Below are 22,751 nucleotides of genomic sequence, written 5' to 3'. Positions count from 1 at the left end.
CTAGAAATTTCTAGAAAATTTTTGATACGTTTTATGTCAGCTGATCAATTCGTTTCATCAGCTGTTTCAAACCGATGTGAATAGCGCGGTACACATCTAGTCTGCATTTCATTTCATTTTGATACTAGTGACATCGCTTATTTAGAGACCAAGACGATTGCTTTGTTTATCGACTTTCTTTTTTGAACAATACTCTCGAAAAGGTTACCACGAGGTAAAGAAGTGGACTGCAAAGGTATAAGCAAGGAAAAGATGGCAACATCTTTTGGTAACAAGTATAGTTAATGTTTTTCATGTGTCATCTAGGAAGATCTGTTTCAGTTTGAAATTATTGCAGTTCCAGTTCATCTTAGAAACCATTGGATTGAAGTGGTAAGTATAACAGTAACTTATATCGTTTCATGATATTGTATAGTTTGCACCTGAAGGTACTTGACGTTGGCGAAAAATGTATTCGCGTGTATGATTCGCTTGGAAAATTTCGCCATGATGTTGCAAATAAGTTGAGGCAAGAATGTTTAGATATGAACGTTTATATGTTTTTGCTATTATATTAATAATTGTTACTATATTGTAGTAAATGGTTGGAAGAAGAGCATTGCTCACGTTTCAGTTCTTCTCTAGGAAGTTTGTCTTGGCCTGTCTTTCACACTTTCAGTCCTGTATAAAATTGATTGCCGAAGTTAAATGTACACTATAATAGGGTCATATATTTTCTTAGGAACACAAGCAACAAGGTGATTCGTACAATTGTGGAATATACACGTGTGTGGTATGCTTGGTTACATGTGATGTTTGCATATCAATTGACTGTATATCTTTACTCCTTAGAACATGATGGCGGCGGCTGTAGGAAATCCTTTCTTGTCAATCATAGTATAAATAATTGTCAAATTTTTAACTGACATTAGTATATTAAATGCTGTTAAGGTTGAACCTAGTCAGTTTCGCAAATGGCTTGCCTTTCGCATTTTAATAGGTGATGAAAGAACGATGTAAGGACTTAACTAATTAAATCATACTAAATGAAGCTATACAAGCGTATTTTTTGTTGCAGAAAAGGCAACAAAGAAATTCGGTTAGGAAAATCTGCAAATTTACTGGCACCATCTGCGACTTTACAACAGGTATTTATAAAGTAATTTATATTATATACCTGTGTGTGTGTATATATATATATATATATTCATATTAATATAAATTTTGATTATGCACGGATTGCGTTTTGAGGAAATTGCACTATATAAGTATACGTGTAATTCGTGTGTGTGTATGTATGTATATATATATATATATATATATATATATATATATATATATATATATATATATATATATATATATATAAAGTACATCTAACAATATAATATAGCTACCGTCATACTGCACAGACTATTTACTGTTACACTATGCAATGACATAATCGTATTACTGTATAGCATTGCAGGGCACAAAAATAATTGTACTCTTTAGCTTAGACAAGAGCCTCATAAACCGTCAAACACCATGATGACCGATGATCATACAGAAGTTCAATATCGGTAGTCGCTATATACCACTGGATAACTCAATTGCTTTGTGCTCTACACTGTTTTGTATCTCTGATGTAGAATTCAGAGTGTCACCGCCATCAGCGGTTCTCCTAATTTCGAGAAAAGCGATTTGCGGCCTAGAAAGAAGAGACAAAAATATATAGACTCCGACGTCGAAGACGATGAAATAGCTCTAACTATGCAAGGGACAAGCTCTATGGCAGAATTTGAAATATATCTAAACGCGATGACAATGGATTGGAGACATTGTTCGAAATCATTTGATATTCATTTCGGCATAACTGGTATTTCTAATTTTGTTGTTATCTCTTCGTTACAGGACTAGTCAGACTGTAGACGAGAGTCCAAAAAGAGAGGTGCGTAAGGTTCTGTAAGGTATATGAATAGCTTGTAATAACGTCTTAGAAAGAGAAATTGACAAGTAAATTTATTAAGCAGAGTCAAATTTATGTGCACAATGATAGCAATAATAATAACAACAATAATAATTATTATTATTATAAAACACAGTGCTTCTTGAAACTAGACCGATCTGGTTGAGCAAAACAAATAATAATAGATAATTAAAATATATAAATCAAATATTATAATAATAATAAGTATATAAATAATGAAATGTACAATAAATGTAAACGAGTCTATTACCGTGTCAGTTTAGTACAATATGAATCGATTTGGTTTTTTAGAAAAGAAAACGAGTCAAGTTTTCAAACGCAACAGGGGCTAAAAAAAGAAAAATTGAGGTATTGCATTGCCTTCAGCTTCAAATATGAGAACAAATACTTACCTGTATCTATCATCGAGTAATCATAGATAAATGTATGATTTATTATAAGAAATTTGAATATACCAGACAAAACAAAAACATATAACACCAATTAAAACTAAACGACAAATATATAGGTATGTTTGTTGCAATTTTGTCAAATTATTTCGTTTTAGCCGGAAACTATAGATATCAGTGACGATGATGACAAACAAACAACCACAAGGTCAGTAATTCAAAACTGTTCTAATGAAAAGTAAACTGATAGCTCTTAACTTTATACTGTCATTTGCATTGTAGGAAAGTGTCATTAACCACACCTGAGTAAACAGTTCAAACCAGGGCAGCTGTGCTGGCAAGACCTAATTTCAGTCGTAAGCAAAGTTAAGCATGCAGAGTTCTTATCGCTATATTGCCAATTTGGCGTTTATAAAAGCATGTTGTTATATGACCTGTGCTTGTAGCGATACATTGCTCAGAAAAAGAGATAGAAAACTTTTTTTGGGAACTTGACGGCGGTGGCTACATCACAGCACTTTTGGCAGCATGTCCCGTCAAAAGTCCGGCAAATTTTGGAAGAAAAGTTTCTATGAAACAATCCTTGGCTGCATCGCAGCACGTAGTCATGGCCGGGCGATTCAGTTCAGCAGTGATAAAGAGAATAAACAAACTTTTCAATCGCTGGTACTTCAAGAACGAGGCAGCAAAGAACACGGACCGTGATGATGTTTTGGAGCTTTTCGGAGTACCAAGTGATTGGAGGTTTTCAGCCAAAGCACATCATGCAGCTTGTCATATCCTTTGCAGATGGTATCTAGGAACATGGATTACGACTGAATTAAATACCAAAGTAGAAAGATTTTTAAATGAGTAGTAGTTTTAGTTATTGGGAATTTAGTAATGTTACAGTTTATATGTATGTATATCTAGATATATATTGTAGATCTGCATCAATCTTAATTATTCTCATTCTTTTCGAAGTAACGTCTGATAGCTAACATTTGAAGCTGTTAGAGTTTAGTTGATTGACAATTTGGCAAGACATTAATTGCTAATAAAGAAAAAATGGCTGCCGAAAAGTGCGACATCGCGAAATTTAGCAACAAACGGCTCAAAATCGATGAATTGAGCCACAATGTAAAATTATTGCGTTTGTTCTTATAAACTGACACAAAGTAGATCGAGTGCACGGAAATTCGTGGAATAGCGAGTGGGCGACTTTACAAAATAACTATTTATTTCCAGATGACTTTTGAAAAGTGTTTCTAAGACATATCAGAGTACATTCTCGTTACACTGCAAAACGAAATCGATTTTGTTTAGCTAAAACGGATTCCAATCAAACTTGATTTCTTGAGTTCTGCGCGGCCTACACAAAATGACAGTCGTTCGCAAATATAATGAAACCAAACGTTGCACAAGAAGCTAATGTCTAGACGTTAATTTTTATTAGCAGAAGTGACTGCATGTCATCGAAACGTCAGAAATCGATCGTTTGGTCGAATTTTGAAATTTGGAGAAGATGACGTCAGAATAATCAGAAACTTTGTGATATGATTCTATGCATTGCTGTAAGCATTCGATGTAAATCTTGATTTGTCAAGTTGCATTGTAGCGATTTGGCGAGACATTACTAGTATGCAGAAAATGGCGTCTGTCGTGCTTGACCACGTGTACTTTGCGCTGCTGATTCTCGTCAACGGTAGCCTGGACAAACACTGAACGAGTGCAGAAACGTTTGACTAATTGTTTAAAAGTAGGAAGCAGCGGATAGAAACGGTCTGTGTACTAGAAGAAAAGTTCTAGCGATATTCCTACTATGCAGAAAGCTAGTGTCACGTGGTCACGTGCACTCACCACGTACTACAGTTTTGCGCGGCCTGTTACAAGACGACAGTCGTTCGCAAATACGAGGAAACCAAACGTTGCACAAGAAGCTAATGTCTAGACGTTAATTTTTATCAGCAGAAGTGACTGCATGTCATCAAAACGTCAGAAATTGATCGTTTGGTCGAATTTTGGTATTTGCAGAAGATGACGTCAGAATAATGAGATACCTTGTGATATGATTGTATATATTGCCATAAGCATTCCATGTAAGTTTTATTTCGTCAAGTTGAATTGTAGCGATTTGGCGAGACATTACTAGTATGCAGAAAATGGCGTCTGGCGTGCTTGACCACGTGTACTTTGCACTGCTGATTCTCGTCAATGGAAGCCTAGAAAACACTGAACGAGTGCAGAAATGTTTGAATTATTGTGGAAAAGTGGGAAGCAGCGGATAGAAACGGTCGGTGTACTAGAAGAAAAGTTCCAGCGATATTCCTACTATGCAGAAAGCTAGTGTCACGTGGTCACGTGCACTCACACGTACTACAGCTCTGCGCGGCCTACACAAAATGACAGTCGTTCGCAAATACGATGAAACCAAACGTTGCACAAGAAGCTAATGTCTAGACGTTCATTTTTATCAGCAGAAGTGACTGCATGTCATCAAAACGTCAGAAATCGATCGTTTGGTCGAATTTTGAAATTTGGAGAAGATGACGTCAGAATAATCAGAAACTTTGTGATATGATTCTATGCATTGCTGTAAGCATTCGATGTAAATCTTGATTTGTCAAGTTGAATTGTAGCGATTTGGCGAGACATTACTAGTATGCAGAAAATGGCGTCTGTCGTGCTTGACCACGTGTACTTTGCGCTGCTGATTCTCGTCAACGGTAGCCTGGACAAACACTGAACGAGTGCAGAAATGTTTGAATTATTGTGTAAAAGTAGGAAGAAGCGGATAGAAACGGTCGGTGAGCTAGAAGAAAAGTTCAAACGATATTCCTACTATGCAGATAGCTAGTGTCACGTGGTCACGTGCAGTGACTGTGTTGTGATTGCTGGACAGGTGGAAGCAACTTCGTGTTCGTTTATAGGTTGAATAGAGCTGCTTTTAGCGCAGTCTGACCGGATTTAGCACGTATTCCTAGTTACCAGAAAGATTCCTGTTATGCAGAAATTACCAGAAAAAAGATGAACAGGACCCACTAATATGCATTGATGTTGGTTGGCAGTGAGGACATATGTCAGTTTAATACATCTGGATCTCTACAAAACACTTGTCTAGACAAACTCGTGTGATCTCACTAACGGATTCTAGTCAACAGTTACACTGGAAACGATGGCGCATTCTAGATGCAAGCTAGACGTCGAAACACATTCCTCAAGTCACGCAATACGACACAAAGCGAGCAATCTACCAAACAACGTACGGGAAGATCAGTTTACATGGTTTATTACGTGTTCGTTACATGATACGCAATGTGACACTCGAAAATGAGACGATAAACGCATTTTTGGTTTCACCGCAGCCCTAGAAGTAGTAGTTGTTGATATCTTACCAAAGCGCATAGGGTCGATTACACCTGTCCGAGTGTCGAATTACGCGGTGAGTGTGTGACGTCATAAATTTGATAATGTCATACCAGCTTTTAGTCGTTTGTAGCCCCCCTCCCCCCCTTCAGCCAAACTCTGCAGATGAGTGTTTACGTCTCTTGGGACCACTTTTGAGGAACACTCATGGTCTGTACGTACCTCGCATACGTGACTTCTGTAAGGTCACCGTGCGCAGCTTCTCTGGTCAAGAGTTTCGTCGTCAAAAAATCGATCTTCGCGCCATACTGATGTAACATGCGAGACTGAGCATGCGTAACCACTTCGAAGAGCTGGAAAGTCTTTCGGAAGAGCTAGGAAGACTGTCAATCGAGCACCTCTTCCATTTTCCCCCTGTCTTCCAGTTCTGGAAGAGGCTGAATCGAACGCGCACTTTACCTACCAACGTACATGTGACCTAGCCCTGCCCGGCCCCGTATCCACAACGTACTTCTCAGACCAATGGCGCCTTTAGCACTTAATTGGAATCTGCTGGGTCACGATGTCTGCCAAACTGATAATCTGGTCCAGAAGGCCGACAACCACATGACTGCGATCGACTTTAAATTTGAGTAGTGAAAGTGATAGTGGTAGCTTTGACAATGTCTATTAATTAGAAGCCTGTTTCTAATCAGTACAGAACTGAATACTGTATTTCCAAGTTTTAATTAGAGAAATTCTAAAAATAATAAAATGCATGTTTTGGACGGGTTTTTGGCAACTGTCAAGGTTTCTGTCAGACACCACTCGTGCAAGGAACAATACAGTAACACAGTTACTGATCATGGTCTAGTGGTGGTAAAGTCAAACGTTCTCTATACGGGACCGACTGCGCTAAGATTAGTCTGCAAGTACACTGTAAGCGCAACCATTTTAAGTATGTAAGCGCATCCGGGAATGACAAAAAGCGCGGCAAGTATTAGCAAAGTTTTGGCTACGCGAGGCACATCGCTGTTGTCACGCCAACCGCAGTCCCGTATAATCCCATTTTGTTTGAACAGTCCACAGACCATGGACGCCAACGAACTAATGAGGAAGATCACTCATCTGGAAACAGAAGTAACAGAACATCGAATGAGAAGCGACGCGTTCAAAACGAACTTCGATCGTCTAAAAGTCGAGCATTCCCAACTCAACGAGGCAACACACATTTCTCTCTCCCTCTGCACGTTGATATCTAACAACCCCATGTCCACAGGAAAACGAACGCCTACAGAAAGAGATTTCCGAAAGTCGAGAAATCCATCGGTCTGGTGAGGATCGTTTGCAGCAGTTGATTGCTAGAGAGAGGCGGGAGAAAGAGGTTGCCATGGCGGAGTGTGATGAGTTGAGGTCGCAGGTGAGATGGTGGAGAGGTTTGTGACGTGCTGCGGTTGATGTTGGCGCGCATCTAGATTATCACTCCTCATCGACTCGAGCTTATCAAGCACCAGCTGGTGGAGAACTTGGAGAGAACGTACAAGGAGGTGCTGAACGAAATATATTTGTAAAACGAAAAATACTTAAGTTTGAGTTTGAGGGCGTAGTGTGTGTGTGTGTGTGTGTGTGTGTGTGTGTGTGTGTGTGTGTGTGTGTGTGTGTGTGTTGTCTGTATCTGTTTGTCTGTCTGTCTGTCTGTCGGGTTGTCTGTTTATCTGTCTGTTTGTTTGTCTGTCTGTTTGTCTATCTGTCTGTCCGTTTGCCTGTCTGTCTGTCAGTTTCTGTCTGTTGTTCTGTCTGTCTGTTTTTCTCAGTTTCTGTCTGTCTAGCTGTCTGTGTCTGTTTGTTTGTCTGTCTGTTTGTATGTCTGTTTTTTTAGTTTTTGTGTGTCTGTCTGTTTGTTTGTCTGTCTGTCTGTTTGTCTGTCTGTTTGCCTGTCTGTCTTTCAGTTTCTGTCTGTTGGTCTGTTTGTCTGTCTGTCTGTTGTCTGCCTGTTCGTTTGTCTGTCTTTCTCAATTTCTGTCTGTTTGTCTGTCTGTTTTCTCAATTTCTGTCTGTTTGTCTGTCTGTTTTCTCAGTTTCTGTCTATCTGTCTTCTGTCTGTGTGTCTGTTAATTAGTCTGTCTGTCTGTTTGTGTGTCTGTCTGTCAGTCTGTTTGTCCATCTGTCTGTCTATCTGTCTGTCTTTTTCATATACTTTTATAAATGAATGCTACATGTATTACAACCAAACTATTTAAAATGTTTGTGAGACCCAATAGGGTAAATCTGTTTATTTGTCTGTCTGTCTGTCGGTCAAACAGACCATCTGTCCACCTGTTTGTCTGGCTGTCTGTCTGTGTTGCAATGACTACTAATTCTAAAGTATGCTAGAAGGGACTGATTTATTATTGCGGTCAGTGTTGTGACCAGAACCATCTGATGACAGTAAAACAAATAGTCTGTCCGTTTGTCTGTCTGTGTGCCTGTCTGTCTGTTTGTCTAGTCTTTAGTATCTTTACAGTGTGTCAAAATTAAACAAAGTGTGTGTGTGTGTGTGTGTGTGTGTGTGTGTGTGTGTGTGTGTGTGTATGTCTGTCCATCTGTCTGTCTGTCTGTCTGTCTCTTTGCATTTTTGCACACCAATGGCCTCACGTGGTCCACCTCATGGCATAGTAACACGTGGCAAAACACTTGCAAGCAAAAGGCGGGCCTGGGGACGAAAGGAGCCAAATGGTACACGTGTACAAACACAATGCAAACCAGTGCTGAAATTTAATTTTAAAAATAGTAATAATACTGAAAGTAGTAGTAATAGTCGATTAAAATTTTTAATCAACAAATGACTGTTTTCCGGTTGGTGGTTCCAGTATATGTTACACGCCATTTCATTCAGTAAATAGATATTGTTATAGTAATAACAATAATAATAATAATAATAATAATAATAATAATAAGCATAGTGAGTTGCAACTATAGTTATATTCTAGTTGTCAAGCGATATGCTGACCAATACTAGCCTTCCGGCACTGTCGTGCTATACAGGAACTGGGCACGACGGCGCGAGAGGGTCTGGTACAAGGCTAACCAATACCTGTGAGCGTTATAGTCTTTGTTGATATTGTAATGCCAACTTCACTTTGCTTGACATTCCTGGGGCCAAATTAGGTAGACCATTCTATTCAAGGCTTCAAACATTACAGGTAGTGTCTTGTTGGGTGTTAGGATAGCTGACCTTGTGCAACGGCACTTGGTGCAATTCAAACTATGTCATTTCTTGTTTTACAAAATAGCTCCACAGCAACGAGCAAGCAAGCCATTGCCACTAAAGAACTCAAAGAGCGTGCCAACATAGACTTGGAAGACTGCTGGGCACACGAGCTACTACCAAATATGGTTACTACGTAAGAGTACAGTACCCATATCTGGAAATAGGTCAATTCTGTGAACCTCACAGTAGATCCTTCCGATGACGTTACAGAGCTACAATGAGGTCGGACACCTACTCGGTGTCTCCCGTGCTATCCAGTTGATCTTGTTAGTTAATAAGCTTGAATAAGACGATCCTTTCTCTGACCAGCATTGTATTGAGTTTGATAACAACAACAACAACAACAACAACAACAACACTTATCGTACTTGTACCTGTCTTAGCTTAGCTTCTTTAGTCTGACTGCATCCTGCTTATTAAAGGATACTACAATGATACAATAAGCCTGACATCTTTGCTTCCAATCTATACCACACATGCTTAGACTAAGCTAGTCTCCTGTCTCAACACTACACTTCCTCCACAAAGGACGGGCCTTGCATCTATGACATAGTCTTGAAATTATAAATAACAACAAATAGACACCTCCGAATGATGTCATAATGATACCCCATATCAGGGCAGTCTTGGTAAAACCCAGGAGATCTGCAGTCACTCCACCCGAAGCGGAACCAGTAATATCACCAAAATTGGCAAAAATGATGAAAGCAGAGTAGACCTTTCCACTTGCAGTTTCATCAAGTTTCTCTATTTGTAGTTTTCTACAGAATTCTTTGTATAGATCTGTGTAGCAAGAACCAAATGATAATGCAGTTGCTATCCCTATGAACACTTGTGCAAGAACTTGCAAGACAATGGAGTGTCCAAACGACATGAGAAAGAATCCACCAGCACCAGCCGTTATAATTCCACTCGGTACAAACCATCTCGGATGTATTACATCACACAGTCGACCCACAACAGGTAATACTATAACATTGGCAACTCCACTCGCAAGAAAAACAAATGCCACTTGTCTGGGTGAGAAATCAAACTTGGTGTGTAAGAAATCAGACAAGGTTGCTTGTGGAAATGAAAAACTGAGTGTTATTAGATAGACTGAAACACATGTGAGCATTGCCCATACACTACAAACTAGTCTGATATACTGTTTAGTCGGAATATGATTTTCTGACGTGTACGATGGCTCCAAGCTCTCAGTAGTTGGCATGAACATAGCAATAAACGTGAAAAGCAAAAGACATATTCCTAATGTGCCTGTTGGCATCATAAATCCCTTCCAGTCATAGAGAAAGCCTCCCAAAGGTGGCCCAATTAGATTACCAAGAGACCATGACAATTCCATTACTGATGACACAAATCCAACTTTGTCAGGATAGGAAGATATCACTAGAGAGAAAGATGAGACGTCTACTGAAGCTGTGCCTAGACCAATGGCTAGTCTGAGAGCAAGAGACAAAGCAAAGAAATATCTCCACTCGGTCACATAATCCAATGCGGCAAACAATATCCACGCTCCTCCGACTAGAAACTGTCCGGTTACTAAACAGAACTTACTACCGTAGGACTTGAGCGAAAAGTATCCAATAACGATGGAACCCAGCCCATAGGTCACAGAGAACGAGGCTATCACGTATCCGGTGAACTCCGACGGGTGGTGCTGGTTGTAGGGCGGCTGTTTGATGTGCTGCGGATAGTATGTCGATATGAGACTGTAAGAAGACAAACAGAAGACGCGGAGCGTCACGGCAAAAATGAGAAAGACTAGCCGGCGTGTCATACCGGAAGTGAGTTAGTGTCATATGTTGGAATAAACGACGTAATGACACGTGACTGCCTCACGCAGAACGGGATTGTAGTCTAGTACGTTTAGGTGTAGTAATTGCCGAGTGTAGCGAGGCTTCTAATCCAGGTCGCACAACAGAAAGGGCGTGGTCCTATATGGAACTCTCGGTATATATATATATATATATATATATATATATATATATATAAGCCATGTAGCCCGTTCTTCGCCCAGGCCGATTAATTAAGTTAATAACGTCTAGACTCTTGGGGCATAATACAATTCGGTTATCTAAGCGGAGACACCCCAAACTTTCTGATAAACCCGTTTAATTAAACATACTTACATACATACATACATACATACATACATGGGGACATACGTATAGACAGACAGACAGACAGATACTCTATAAAATAAATACTTTATAGATAAACGTGATAAACCTGACCAACACATCTAAAGTCGCAGCTATTTGGACATGCCCATTGGACGTCGTCATTTCAAAAGTGTTGCTTGTGGTTGCACGGAACAGGTGCAGCGAACGTGAATGTCCGTTTACAAACCACAGGCTAAGAGACTTTGTTAGTGAGACGTCAGAGTCAATATACGCATATATAGTTGTTATCGTTTCAAGAAGACGGCGCCCAGTAAGCGCTTTGCACTTTATAAGTATAGCAGCTAAAGAAGAAAAGTTAGCGTTTGCGGGTAGTAAAATTCCCAAATTGTAAAGTTATTGCGGTAATCAAGTTTTATATGTTTATTGCTTGCAAGTGGAGAGCATATCTTCAGACCAAATATGCCATGAAACATCTGCTAGGTTGAGGAGCAATGATATGAATCAGAACGTTTTCACCAGCGTGTAAATGCTGTTTCCACATTGTATATGAACCTATTGACGTGTATATTAAAGATTACATATTTGTTTTAAACAATTTTAAATTTTTGTACCTGATAACGCAGGTGGATTCTTTTAGACTTTCATTGAAGTACCTCTTTGTATACTACGTTTTTTGTTGATCAAGTTTTACTGCATATAAAAAGATTTTTATTACTTGAGACTCGCTGCATCCAACGTAGAACTGCCCGTGACTGAAGCATGGTTCTTGCAGATGTAGTCCATCAACTTTCAAAGTTTGTTCTTGTGACTTGTTAATGGTCATTGCCATGCAGAGTTTGACAGAAAATTGCAACCTAGTAAACTGAAATGGTAAACTGGTGTCTGACGGTGTGATTGATAGCATTGGTAGAAAATGTTGCTGTCCTTTTGTGGTCCTGTGGCAACGACCGTTTCAAGGCATTTTTCCATCATCCTTTTGAGAATAAGTCTTGTTCCGTTTGATATGTGATTTCTTTCTAAGTAAGGGTAGATGGAAGTGATGAGTGTATCGATATCGTTTGTAGTATTTGCAAGATCTGATGGCATTGTAGTGATGAAGGTGTTTTTTTTTGATAGGGCATTTCGCCGTTTCCAACCTTGAGCAGGGTTTGAGCAAATTGAGCCGCGTTTCTGTCGTCATCTGAAAAGCCGAGTTATACACTCGCGTGTTTGAGAGGAAATGCTGCGCTTCAATCGATTATTCCAAAAGGAGATCGCCCAATGGGGTAGGCGGTTGGTTTGGGTATGGCGGGTAACAAAACTTTTCCGCCACTGCAGCAGATGCCTGGTGGTTCCTTCTTTCATGCATGTCAGTGCTTCGCAGTGTTTGCACTTGATGTTCATTTTGCCAATGTTGTTAGGAGTAGGCTTCCGTGTAAGATATCTAATGGAAACGTTTAGTAAATGACGGCGACATGCAAGATAGAGGAGAGCCTGTACGCCAAAGGACCGTTTGTGGTATTGCTATAACTATGATTTTCCCTAAGCATTGATGACGGTATGCATTGCCTAAATAGACACAGTTCCAAAAAGGAGACAACTTGGTTAGAAAGTCTAAGAATATTTTAGCATTACGTGATTATTGACGCACGTGCTAAGCACGTGTTGAGAAAGACAGCGGTGCTCATCGTTAACTCTTTCATTGACGGGAGAAGAAGTTTTAGTAGTAGCTTTCGCGATCCGTCGACGGGCACTGCGCTGGCGCTGTGAGTCAAGCTGGCTAGTAGCTTCGGTATCTTTTTCCTGTCGCAGTGATAACTTTCGTCGCTTTGCCTTTAACGAAATAGCAGACAGAGAGCGCTTTTTGGGAGGCATTTTGACAGTGTACAGGCGGGTTTGCTGTAATGACAACTTTTTGTCGCGCTTTAGCCAAAACAACAGAGCGTTTGTGACGCCACAATAATGTGCGACGTCACATAGGTGACGCAACAATGAGTAGGCATAGGATGACATCAAGAAGTACAGATGAACGTCAGCAATGCATAGGTATAGGACGCAGACTATGGAAAACGTCACCAGTTGCTATTCCAAACTGAGAAAAGGCCGCATGCTAAAGGAGAAGCGAGGAAGTACAGCGGTTTGCGAGTGCATAGGGAACAAACTTTTGTGACGTGATGATTTTCAAAAAAACGCCAACACAAAGCAAAGTACAGGACACTACTGGTCACCGCGAAAAACACCAGTTGCTTTACAAAAGTAGAGAAGTTTATGTGCTAAAGGAGGAGCGGAAAAGAATAGCAGTTAGAGAGCAATTATGAAACAAAAATTCAAAATGGCTGCCTACTTTCCTTTACAGATATATATATATATATATATATATATATATATATATATATATATGTATGTATGTATAGAATACACAAATAAAGTCAATATTGAGCGGTTTATTCGAAAGTAGCAGCATACTCGGCTAATTGAACATACAAACTCATGGGTGGAGGGAGGGAGGGAGGGAGGGAGGAAGGGAGGGAGGGCTATATATATATATATATATATATATATATATATATATATATATATCGACAGTTCAATGGAGAGCCAGATAGGACCACGCCTCTTTCTGTTGTGCGACCCGGATTAGAAGCCTTGCTATGCTCGGCAATAATATAATACTTTTTATACTGCTTGTGCATTTGTATAAATTGCATGTGCATTAGCGCACATATGTATAAAACATTAAAATTATTTGTTGGATTCGCCTGTTCATAGGCTGCTTTTTCATTTATACTTTCAGCTTAGAGGAACCCATGGCCACGTGCATACGCGTATTGACAGTAGAGACTTGGTTGGTTAATTAAGTTAATTTTAATTGCCTTCTTCACGTGACAGCCATCATGCCATCTATCACGCGATGTGTCTTAAACACATTCAGCGTGTCAGTAGAGGTATGACCTGACATAACGCTTTACCAACCAAACCACAAGGAAACACGTTGCCAACGTACAACAGCGCGTACAGAGAGGGTCAAGTAAAACATGTAACAAATTAATCAGTTAACTGATATCCATGCTAGACTCTGGTTATTAGGGGATTCTCTTCAACCTTTACTAAAACAGTATATCTTAATAGTTATGACTTTCCTCAAATAAACTGGAGCTATTATGCATTAATTAAATAGTTAAATATACAAGCATATGCATACTAATATACGAATATCTTTGCCCAGTTAATAAAAGATTACTTACACACAGTATTGATTTGCATGCAGATTTTTTCATATAAAATTAAACATGCAACCTCACAAGTTTATCACCTAAAGGGGACCCACCTATCGAAACTAACATTGTTCCGTTACGTTTCATTTGTTAAGCACGTCTGGAGAATTTGATTGACAATGAGCCAAGTGTGAGGAAGTAGTAGGCAAACAAATAAATAGGATTGTGTGTGTGTGTGTGTGTGTGTGTGTGTGTGTGTGTGTGTGTGTGTGTGTGTGTGTGTGTATGTATGTCTGTGTGTGTGTGTGTGTGTGTGTGTGTGTGTGTGTGTGTGTGTGTGTGTGTGTAGATATAGATAGAGATGTTTAGGTTTTATCTGATAACATATATAATATATTTAGTCATTAGTTAAATTATGTTTTTGATATAACGATACTACTTTGAATTTTTGAATTTGAGTTGACTTTACATGTGTTTAGAGGACGGACATGGTGGAGCGGGAATTGGAAGTTTACAAGAGGTTAATGAGAAGATATTGAGTGGGTGGTTGTTAGCTGTGAGTGATTGGTGATTTGTGGTTGTTGCAGTAAGTTTAACCAGTTGAGATATGATTGCTCGTTCCTGGAGAGTGAATTGAACAATCAAGCTGTAAGACATTGTGGTTGTACTTTTGTTTGTTTGTCTCTTTGCTCTCTATCTATCTGTGTTTGTTTGTTTGTCTGTTTGTTTCTGTTTGTTTTTATTTGGTTTGTGCTTTACTTTGTGTGTCTGCTTTATGTCTGTTTATTGGTTTACAGTCGTTTGTTTGTCTATGTTTGGCGTGTTTGGCTGTCTGCATGCCTGTACGTATAAAACTTTTGTACAATGTATTTGTACAGAAAGAACATTCAGCTGTTGTCAGCGACTTGCAAGCAAGACACAAGATAGAGGTGAGACCAACAGATGGGCAGACAGATAGACAGACAGATAACAAACAAGTAGACAAACAGATAGACAAACAAGTGGACAAACAGATAGACAAACAAGTGGACAAACAGATAGACAAACAAGTGGACAGACAGATAGACCTACAATGGACAGATAGCAGAAAATGGGCAGACAGACATGCAGACAAGTGGACAGACAGGTTGACAGAAAATGAACAAACAAATAGACAGACAATTAACGTACAGACAAGTAGACGGAGAGACACATAGATAGACAACTGGACAAAGACAACTTACAAACACATTTTTGCAACAAACTACACTTAAGTAAGTCAATAAATCACAGTGCTCGTTGATTGATTATTATAGTATCTGATTCTGTTTTTCCCAGTCACTTTAGTTTTAATTTCATTGGCTGTTCTACAGATTGAGACAATGGTGAAGGAAAAACGAGAGTGGTTGGCAAAGAAAGAGGTAGAAATGCCTCTAGAGATTCAGAAACTCCGAACACTACAAAGAGAAAACACCCAGGTGAGTGAGTGGGTTTGGTTTGGTGTTATTCTTCTGTGTGAGATGTTAGTTTATGATCTTGCCAATTATTTGTTTGACCATATGCATAGTTGTTGTGTTTTTTGTTGCACGTGGATTTGGCTTGTTTGCTAGCTTGTTGTACTTGTCTGTTTGCCTGCATATGCTTTCTTGCTGTTTGTTAACCTTTCTGAATTTGTGTTCAATATGTCTTGTGTTATTGCTCTTTCCACTCTATCAGCTACATGCAAGAGTCAAGGGGTTATTGAGTGAGCTAGAGGAACTGAACGAGCAACGAGAATCTTACTCACTGCAGGCTGAACAGGTGAGTGTGTTTGTTAATTACTGTTGACAATTATTCTATGTGAACTGTGGTTGCTTCAGGTGTCTCACGTTCAAGCGAGAGAGTTGGCTGATTGTCAGGCTATGTGTAAAGCATTAGAGGTAATGTGAGTGTGCAGACTGTAGGTTGTTGTGGCTGTCTTTTGTTGGTTTGTTTGTGCATTTGTCTGTCACTCGGTCTCTGTAGTGTGTGTGTGTGTGTGTGTGTGTGTGTGTGTGTGTGTGTGTGTGCCCGTGTGTGTGTGTGCGTGCTCGTGTGTGTGTGTGTGTGTGTGTGTGTGTGTGTGTGTGTGTGTGTGTGTGTGTGTGTGTGTGTGTGTGTGTGTGTGTCTATACTGCAGCATCACATCAAATTGCAATATATCTGCAGATTGAGAGAGAGACAGCACAGCTGCAATGCCAGCGACTTCAAGACCAGGTGAACAAGGGACTAGAGGACCAGGTAATCTTTAGTTTTCACACTGAACACTTTGTTGTTGAGCAAAAAACCATACTCTCACTAGGAGAAACTGGCATCTCGTGTACACGAACTTGAGAAAGATAATCTGTCACTAAAGAGGTAATGACATGATGGCAAGAACAGTAAAAGATGGCATGATGAGTTGTGCTTATTGTAACTTATGACTTGTTTGTGGTAAGGCTTTATGCAGTAAGTAACACACACACACACACACACACACACACACACACACACACACACACACACACACACACACACACACACACACACACACACACACACACACACACACACACACACACACACACACACACACACACACACACACACACACACACACACACACACACACACACACACACACACACACACACACACACACTTGCTCTATTAGAGATCTTGTTGAGATTCAGACTCATTTACAATTTTGTATGTTTTACAGTCGGCTGGACGAAGCTGATCACAGTCATCGTGTGGAACAGAGCAATCTAAAGTTGAGGTGAGCAACAGTTCTCATCTTCTTGTTTGTTTGTTTGCATTACTTTTGTATGCTGTTTCTGTTTTTGTTGTGTTGTAGCTTGCTGCAGAGTCGTGGAGAAATTGAACGAGAAAGAGATGCTCTGATGACAGAAGTAGAGTCAAGTAGAACAAAGATAGAAGTGTTACAGAGAGCAGTAGATGACATGACGACAAGAATAGCAGACAAGGTTGTCACACTTAGCATTTTGCTTGTTTACTATACATTTTATCGAGTAATTCAATTATTTATTTATTTATTTTGTTTTTGCTTGTCTGTCTTGGTGTTTGTTTGTCTGTCTGTCTGTCTGTCTGTCTGTCTGTCTGTTTGTTGTTGGGCTGGCTGTCTGGCTGTCTGGCTGTCTGATTGTTTGTTGGCATATTTGTTTGTTTGTTTGTTTGTTTGTTTGTTTCTCCGTTTAAGTGCAAGCCTTTTCACTGTATAATGCAGGTATCACTTTTATATCATTGACCTAAGTTGTATTTACAGGAGAATGATGTAAGTCGTCGAGTACAAGTTGCTGTTGATGAGGAATTACAACAGTACACAGAACTTGAGCAAGAGAAACTGCAACTGGAAGCTCACGTAGCAGAAATAGAGAGGTCAATCGACAAGCCAATTTTGCTAGCTAATAACCAAGAGAGTGACCATTCTTATTCATTCAGAGCTCGAGCCGAAGACATCACATCACATCAGTCTGAGCTCGGCCAGCTAGAGGACCGTGTGAGAACTGCAGAGAGTGCAAAGGTAGGTGTGTCAGTTGAGATAGGAATGTAATGAATGCAACATGTGAATGGACAAGAGAGCAAGACTAAATACATAATTGAGGAACATAAAAACATACATACAATGAGTCAGGCATGTAACCAGCTAGACAGTTTGGTAGGTTGGTAATACTTTAATTGTATTTTAGTAGCTCAGAGACAATTCTATGTGTATTTTGGTCAGTTATGAGTGTAATGATGCTTGAAAACAACTTGGAGGAAGGACATACAGACAGACTGACGGACAGACAGACAAACAGGCTAACAAAAACGTATTTCGGTGTTTCTACAGCAATGTGAAGATTATTGCCAGAAAACTGTCTATTTACTTACTAGTAGTGACAATAATTTTGCTGATTTTCGTACTCAATATTAGGTTTATTGACTCTATGTTGTAGTGGCTCTAAGGGATAGTAATCACTCAGTCATTTGTGTAAATAAGACACAGACAGACAGACAGGCAGACAGACAGACAGACAGACAGACAGATAGACATGCAGACAGAGAGAAAAGGAAAAAGAAAATATTGAATCAGGAGAATTTTATTTTGCTGGTTTTTGAGCATTTTGGTTGTTGAGAAAAATGCATAGAGTTATAGCTGGACCAACTGGCAAGAAGGGTGAGAGACTAGGCGAGGAGGTCTCATGACATTCAAGAATGGAGGATGAGGTTGTCATTATGTCTAAGGAAATCAAACTCAAAGTGTTACCGTGAAAAAAAATTGAGAGTGATTTCCAAGGCAAGGAAAGAAGACTGGGATGACACTGAATTAGACATTCACGACTCTATTTATTAACTACTGTTTCCTACAATATGCTTTTGTGTGAGACTATCCAAAGTCATCATACTACCATAGTTGTTTTGCTGCACCTTTATGTAGAGTTGGAGTTCTTACTTTGACAGACAGACAGAAAAACGAATGACAGACCAGTCTTTGTGTACATGTACCTACAGTATTAATAACGCTCTGGTGCTGTTGTGTGTTGACATTGTAGGAGAGTATTGAAAAAGAGAACATTCAGTTGAAGTCACAAGTACAACGAGAGAAGAGAAGGGGTGGAGATCTGGAGGCAGTAAGTTGGTTAATTAACTAATAACAAGCTATTTGTCTGTTTAGTCATTAGATTGCTCGTTCAGACATTTACCTGTTTGTTTGTCTGTCTTTATTTGTTATTTGTTTGTGTGTGTTTTTGTTTTGTTTATTTGTTTGTTTAGTTATTTGTGTATCTGTCTGTGTGCTTGTTTGTTTGTTTATTTATTTATTTATATTTATTTATTATTATTTATTATTTATTTATTATTTATTTATTTAATTATTTATTATTTTAATTAATTATTTATTATTTTATTATTTATTATTTATTATTTTTTATTTATTTATTTATTATTTAATTAATTTTTTTATTCATTTATCATTTTATTATTATTTATTATCTATTTATTTATTTATTTATTATTTAATTAATTATTTTGTATTTTTTAATTTTTTATTTATTTATTATTATCTGTTATTTATTTAATTATTTATTTATTATTTATTTAATTATTTATTTATTATTTAGTTATTTTTTATTTAATTAATTAATTATTATTTATATTTTTGTTTATTTGTTTGTTGTCTTTCTGTCTGTTTACTCAACATATATTTTTATCTGTTGTCCACATGCTTGCTCTATGTCATTTGTCTTCTTTATCACGCATACTTTTCTATTCAGGAGCGAGTTCGATGTCAGGAGCTTCAACAGAAACTGCAACAATTTCAGACAAAATACCAAAAGTTGGTCTTTCTATTTCCATGTTAAAATACATTTCAAGCATCTTTACATTACGGTTTTGTTTCTCATAGTGTTGTAGCCAGCGAGAACGAATGTCAGTCAATCAACGACAAGCTGAAGTCAAGACTAGAATTAATGAACGAAGAGCTACGTAAGGCATCTCTTCAACAGAAATTGCGTCGTCAAATATTTTAATGTTTGTTTTGTCTTCAGGGCAGACACACAGTAATGTGAGACGTCAGGATGAGGAGAATGCCATGGTGGCCGATAGACAAAAGTGAGTGTTGCTTGAAGTGTAGAATGTGTTGGTTGCAGGTGTTCACTTTGGGGATGTAGTGTAAAGAGGGAGATTGTGATTTGGGTGTTTGGTGTTCAAGGTTGGCTTGGGAGCAGGAACGTCGTGAGTTGACGAAGAGAATGGAGGAGTGTGAGCAGCAGAGGTTGGCAATGAGTGAGAGACTGCAAAAAGCACGGGCTGATGTGAAGAGGGTACGTAGGGGTTGGGGAAAGATTGAGATATGTGCGTGTGTTATAGGCTCATGCGCATGCACACACACACACACACACACACACACACACACACACACACACACACACGCACACACACACACGGGCCATTGGATAGAGAGACAGACAAACAGACAGACAGACACAGACAGACACACAGACACACAGACGGACAGACACATAGACAGACAGACAGACACATAGACAAACAGACAGATAATTTATTCTCATACAGATTCTACATATCCTAGGATTTTTTAAATACTAATCAGTTCTTGCACACAACAAAGACAGACAGACAGACAGACAGACACATACAGACACATACATGTAGACAAACATAGACGGACGGACAGACACGTAGACACTGACAGACAGACACATAGACAGACAGACAGACACATAGACAGACAGACACATAGACAGACAGACAGACACATAGACAGACAGACAGACAGATAGGCGGATGGCTAGACAGATGCACATAAAGCTACATTTGGTACTTCTGCAAATGTCAACCAAGGTCTCCACTCATCATTTTTTTGCCAAAAAGAAAGTCTTAGCTACAATACTCATTGACAAAGAAGATGATTGACTATTGACAGGACTGATGTGTGACTAGTATTTATAGTGAATGGGGAGATGGATGTTGTTGTATTGTAGTGTGATGTACATTCTTGTGTTGTTGGTGTTGTTTAGACACAACAACGGTATCGGAGAAAGATCGCGCAGGCAAGACAAGACGCCGAGGTGGTTGAGGCAAGGAGTGCTCAACTGGAAGTGGAGAAGAAAGCCGACAAGTAGTTACGTGCATGCTGCTTGGCATGGAATTTGTTTTGTGGTAGTTTGTGTGTTCATTGTACATGTGTGTGTGTGTGTGTGTGTGTGTGTGTGTGTGTGTGTGTGTGTGTGTGTGTGTGTGTGTGTGTGTGTGTGTGTGTGTGTTAATTGGTCTCTTCATCTGTTTGAAACAGAGTACGAACCAGAGTGTCTGTTTTCTTTGTTCTACCACTTGTGCAATGTGTGCATGTTTCTTGTTGTTACATACCAATAACAACTTATCTAATATCTAATATAGGCAACAACTTGAAGCAGAAAACAACAAGTTGAGAAGACAGTTACGAGAGGTATGTGTTTTTCATGTACATTACTACTGGATATTGTAACAATCTGTTGTTGTCGTTCTCAGTTTCATCGCAAACAGTCAGAATTTGCGTTTCTGTTGCACAACGGTGCAGAGCAGAGTGGGATTTTATCTACAATGCCAGCCATTGCCTCCTTTCCTTTAGCAATGCCCACAGCCTACACTGATATTATTGCACAGGTTTGAAATGTTGTTTTTATTTAATATGCCGCAATGATTTTAGTGTCTGAGTTGTAAAACAAGTAACTAGCAGAAGATGTAAGCAGTAAAGTTTTTCTTGTGTCTTTTACACACACACACACACACACACACACACACACACACACACACACACACACACACACACACACACACACACACACACACACACACACACACACACACACACACACACACACACACACACACACACACACCACCACCACCACCACCACCACCACCACCACCACCACCACATCACACTACACCACAAGTGACACACCTGAGTATCAGAATCCCAGAAACTCCTGTTACAAATGTAGGCTTGTCCAATAATTTTTTGATCCTACACGAGCTGCACAAACAGCTATCCCTAAATCTTGTGCACTGCACCGTTTGCTAGTTTGGACACTCTTATAAACAGAGATCAATATCTATACTGTACGCCTCTATTACACTTTAGACTTTGCTCTATACGTTCTTACTATCATTTAGCTTTGCTGACTAACAAACTGTTGATTGTTGTTATAGGAAAAGAAGAATCAAAAGGAATTGGCAGAGGTCCGCGAGCGAATCGAACGGCTTTCCAGTGCAGCAGACGATACGAGTCACACTGCTAGCGAAGCATCTCGTGCAGAGGCCTAGGTCTCACTCAATGAATTAGAAACATTAAGGCTCTGACATGAATGATGTCCAGAATGTTTTGAAAATACATCGGGTTTGTCAAAATTGACAGCTAGAAGTGTCTTCGGCGCAATGTTGAAAGGCTTTTTCTCCCCGGGTTTTCTTGGGTGTACACACTGTATTGCAAGTGGAGTGTGGGGGGACATGGGTGTGCAGAGCCATGTATAGTTCTGGCTGTGCTCGTGTGGGTCTCTATAGGGAGTCTGATTCAGATCTACAGTCTTTCCATTGCACTACACGAGAAGTACGATTTACCCTGATGTAGATACAGTTGATTAATTTAGGCTTTTCGGACACATTGAATGTGTCCAAAAAGCCTCGAGATCAACTAATCAATGCTTTTATGTCATACAAATACACACTGTCAACACTCAAAACTGTCCAGGTCCGTATTGGACTCCTTCCTTTGCAACTGCCTTCATTTGTTTCTTTCTTTCTTTCTTTTCTCTGTCCCTCCCTCTCTCCCTCCCTCTCACCCCCCCCCCACCTCCCCCCTCCCTCCTTCCCCCTCCCTTCCCCCTCTCTCTTTCTTTCTTTCTTTACGCCTGGTTCACAAAACACCTCGCATCGCGTCAAAGGAAGCCGTTTCGCGACTCGACGCGACATGTTGGATAGCATTTGTTCCTATTCCAGCCCGTCGCGTCGGAAACGGCCTCCTTTGACTCGACGTGAGGT

General features: G+C 39.5%; 3 protein-coding genes across 3 annotated transcripts; 2 read left to right on the top strand and 1 right to left on the bottom strand.

Moving 5' to 3' along the window:
• Nucleotides 1-37: 37 nt before the first annotated feature.
• LOC134190680 (uncharacterized) lies at nucleotides 38-3,190 on the top strand. Its single transcript, XM_062659159.1, has 16 exons — nucleotides 38-88; nucleotides 146-235; nucleotides 307-372; nucleotides 429-508; nucleotides 578-662; nucleotides 722-772; nucleotides 832-876; nucleotides 931-995; nucleotides 1,058-1,127; nucleotides 1,474-1,541; nucleotides 1,611-1,801; nucleotides 1,873-1,909; nucleotides 2,240-2,296; nucleotides 2,496-2,545; nucleotides 2,620-2,693; nucleotides 2,784-3,190. Coding segments are annotated over exons 7-12 (438 nt in total). The 5' UTR covers nucleotides 38-88; nucleotides 146-235; nucleotides 307-372; nucleotides 429-508; nucleotides 578-662; nucleotides 722-772; nucleotides 832-834; the 3' UTR covers nucleotides 1,875-1,909; nucleotides 2,240-2,296; nucleotides 2,496-2,545; nucleotides 2,620-2,693; nucleotides 2,784-3,190.
• A 3,544-nt stretch (nucleotides 3,191-6,734) lies between these two features.
• Nucleotides 6,735-22,124, top strand: LOC134184446 (centrosomal protein of 83 kDa-like). Its single transcript, XM_062652140.1, has 24 exons — nucleotides 6,735-6,882; nucleotides 6,941-7,081; nucleotides 7,137-7,208; nucleotides 14,711-14,751; nucleotides 14,819-14,879; nucleotides 15,110-15,160; nucleotides 15,584-15,688; nucleotides 15,927-16,010; nucleotides 16,070-16,129; nucleotides 16,398-16,469; nucleotides 16,531-16,586; nucleotides 16,930-16,986; nucleotides 17,065-17,194; nucleotides 17,494-17,606; nucleotides 17,670-17,751; nucleotides 18,764-18,841; nucleotides 19,484-19,545; nucleotides 19,615-19,694; nucleotides 19,757-19,820; nucleotides 19,921-20,032; nucleotides 20,750-20,850; nucleotides 21,129-21,177; nucleotides 21,240-21,374; nucleotides 21,924-22,124. The coding sequence occupies exons 1-24, from the start codon at nucleotides 6,754-6,756 to the stop codon at nucleotides 22,035-22,037; spliced, it is 2,049 nt and encodes a 682-aa protein (XP_062508124.1). The 5' UTR covers nucleotides 6,735-6,753; the 3' UTR covers nucleotides 22,038-22,124.
• LOC134188017 (MFS-type transporter SLC18B1-like) lies at nucleotides 8,743-10,723 on the bottom strand. The gene has a single exon (XM_062656203.1). It carries the CDS (start codon nucleotides 10,689-10,691, stop codon nucleotides 9,402-9,404), a length of 1,290 nt encoding a protein of 429 aa, XP_062512187.1. The 5' UTR covers nucleotides 10,692-10,723; the 3' UTR covers nucleotides 8,743-9,401.
• Nucleotides 22,125-22,751: the final 627 nt, after the last annotated feature.

Source organism: Corticium candelabrum, chromosome 1, assembly GCF_963422355.1.
Source record: "Corticium candelabrum chromosome 1, ooCorCand1.1, whole genome shotgun sequence".
NCBI classification, from domain to species: Eukaryota; Metazoa; Porifera; class Homoscleromorpha; order Homosclerophorida; family Plakinidae; genus Corticium; species Corticium candelabrum.
The sequence above is the reverse complement of the archived record's forward strand: the minus strand, read 5'-3'. Positions and strand labels throughout refer to the sequence as shown.

What these genes read in the sequence shown, in the direction of transcription:
- LOC134190680 (XM_062659159.1), top strand. Translation starts at nt 835, where the DNA reads ATGATGGCGGCGGCTGTAGGAAATCCTTTCTTGTCAATCATA. An exon ending in ATAGGTGATGAAAGAACGAT is followed by an intron (nt 996 to 1,057) that starts GTAAGGACTTAA and finishes TTTTTGTTGCAG; the next exon opens with AAAAGGCAACAAAGAAATTC. An exon ending in CATACAGAAGTTCAATATCG is followed by an intron (nt 1,542 to 1,610) that starts GTAGTCGCTATA and finishes TCTCTGATGTAG; the next exon opens with AATTCAGAGTGTCACCGCCA.
- LOC134184446 (XM_062652140.1), top strand. Translation starts at nt 6,754, where the DNA reads ATGGACGCCAACGAACTAATGAGGAAGATCACTCATCTGGAAACAGAA. An exon ending in CTATGTGTAAAGCATTAGAG is followed by an intron (nt 16,130 to 16,397) that starts GTAATGTGAGTG and finishes ATATATCTGCAG; the next exon opens with ATTGAGAGAGAGACAGCACA. An exon ending in TTTCAGACAAAATACCAAAA is followed by an intron (nt 19,546 to 19,614) that starts GTTGGTCTTTCT and finishes TGTTTCTCATAG; the next exon opens with TGTTGTAGCCAGCGAGAACG.
- LOC134188017 (XM_062656203.1), bottom strand. Translation starts at nt 10,691, where the DNA reads ATGACACGCCGGCTAGTCTTTCTCATTTTTGCCGTGACGCTCCGCGTC.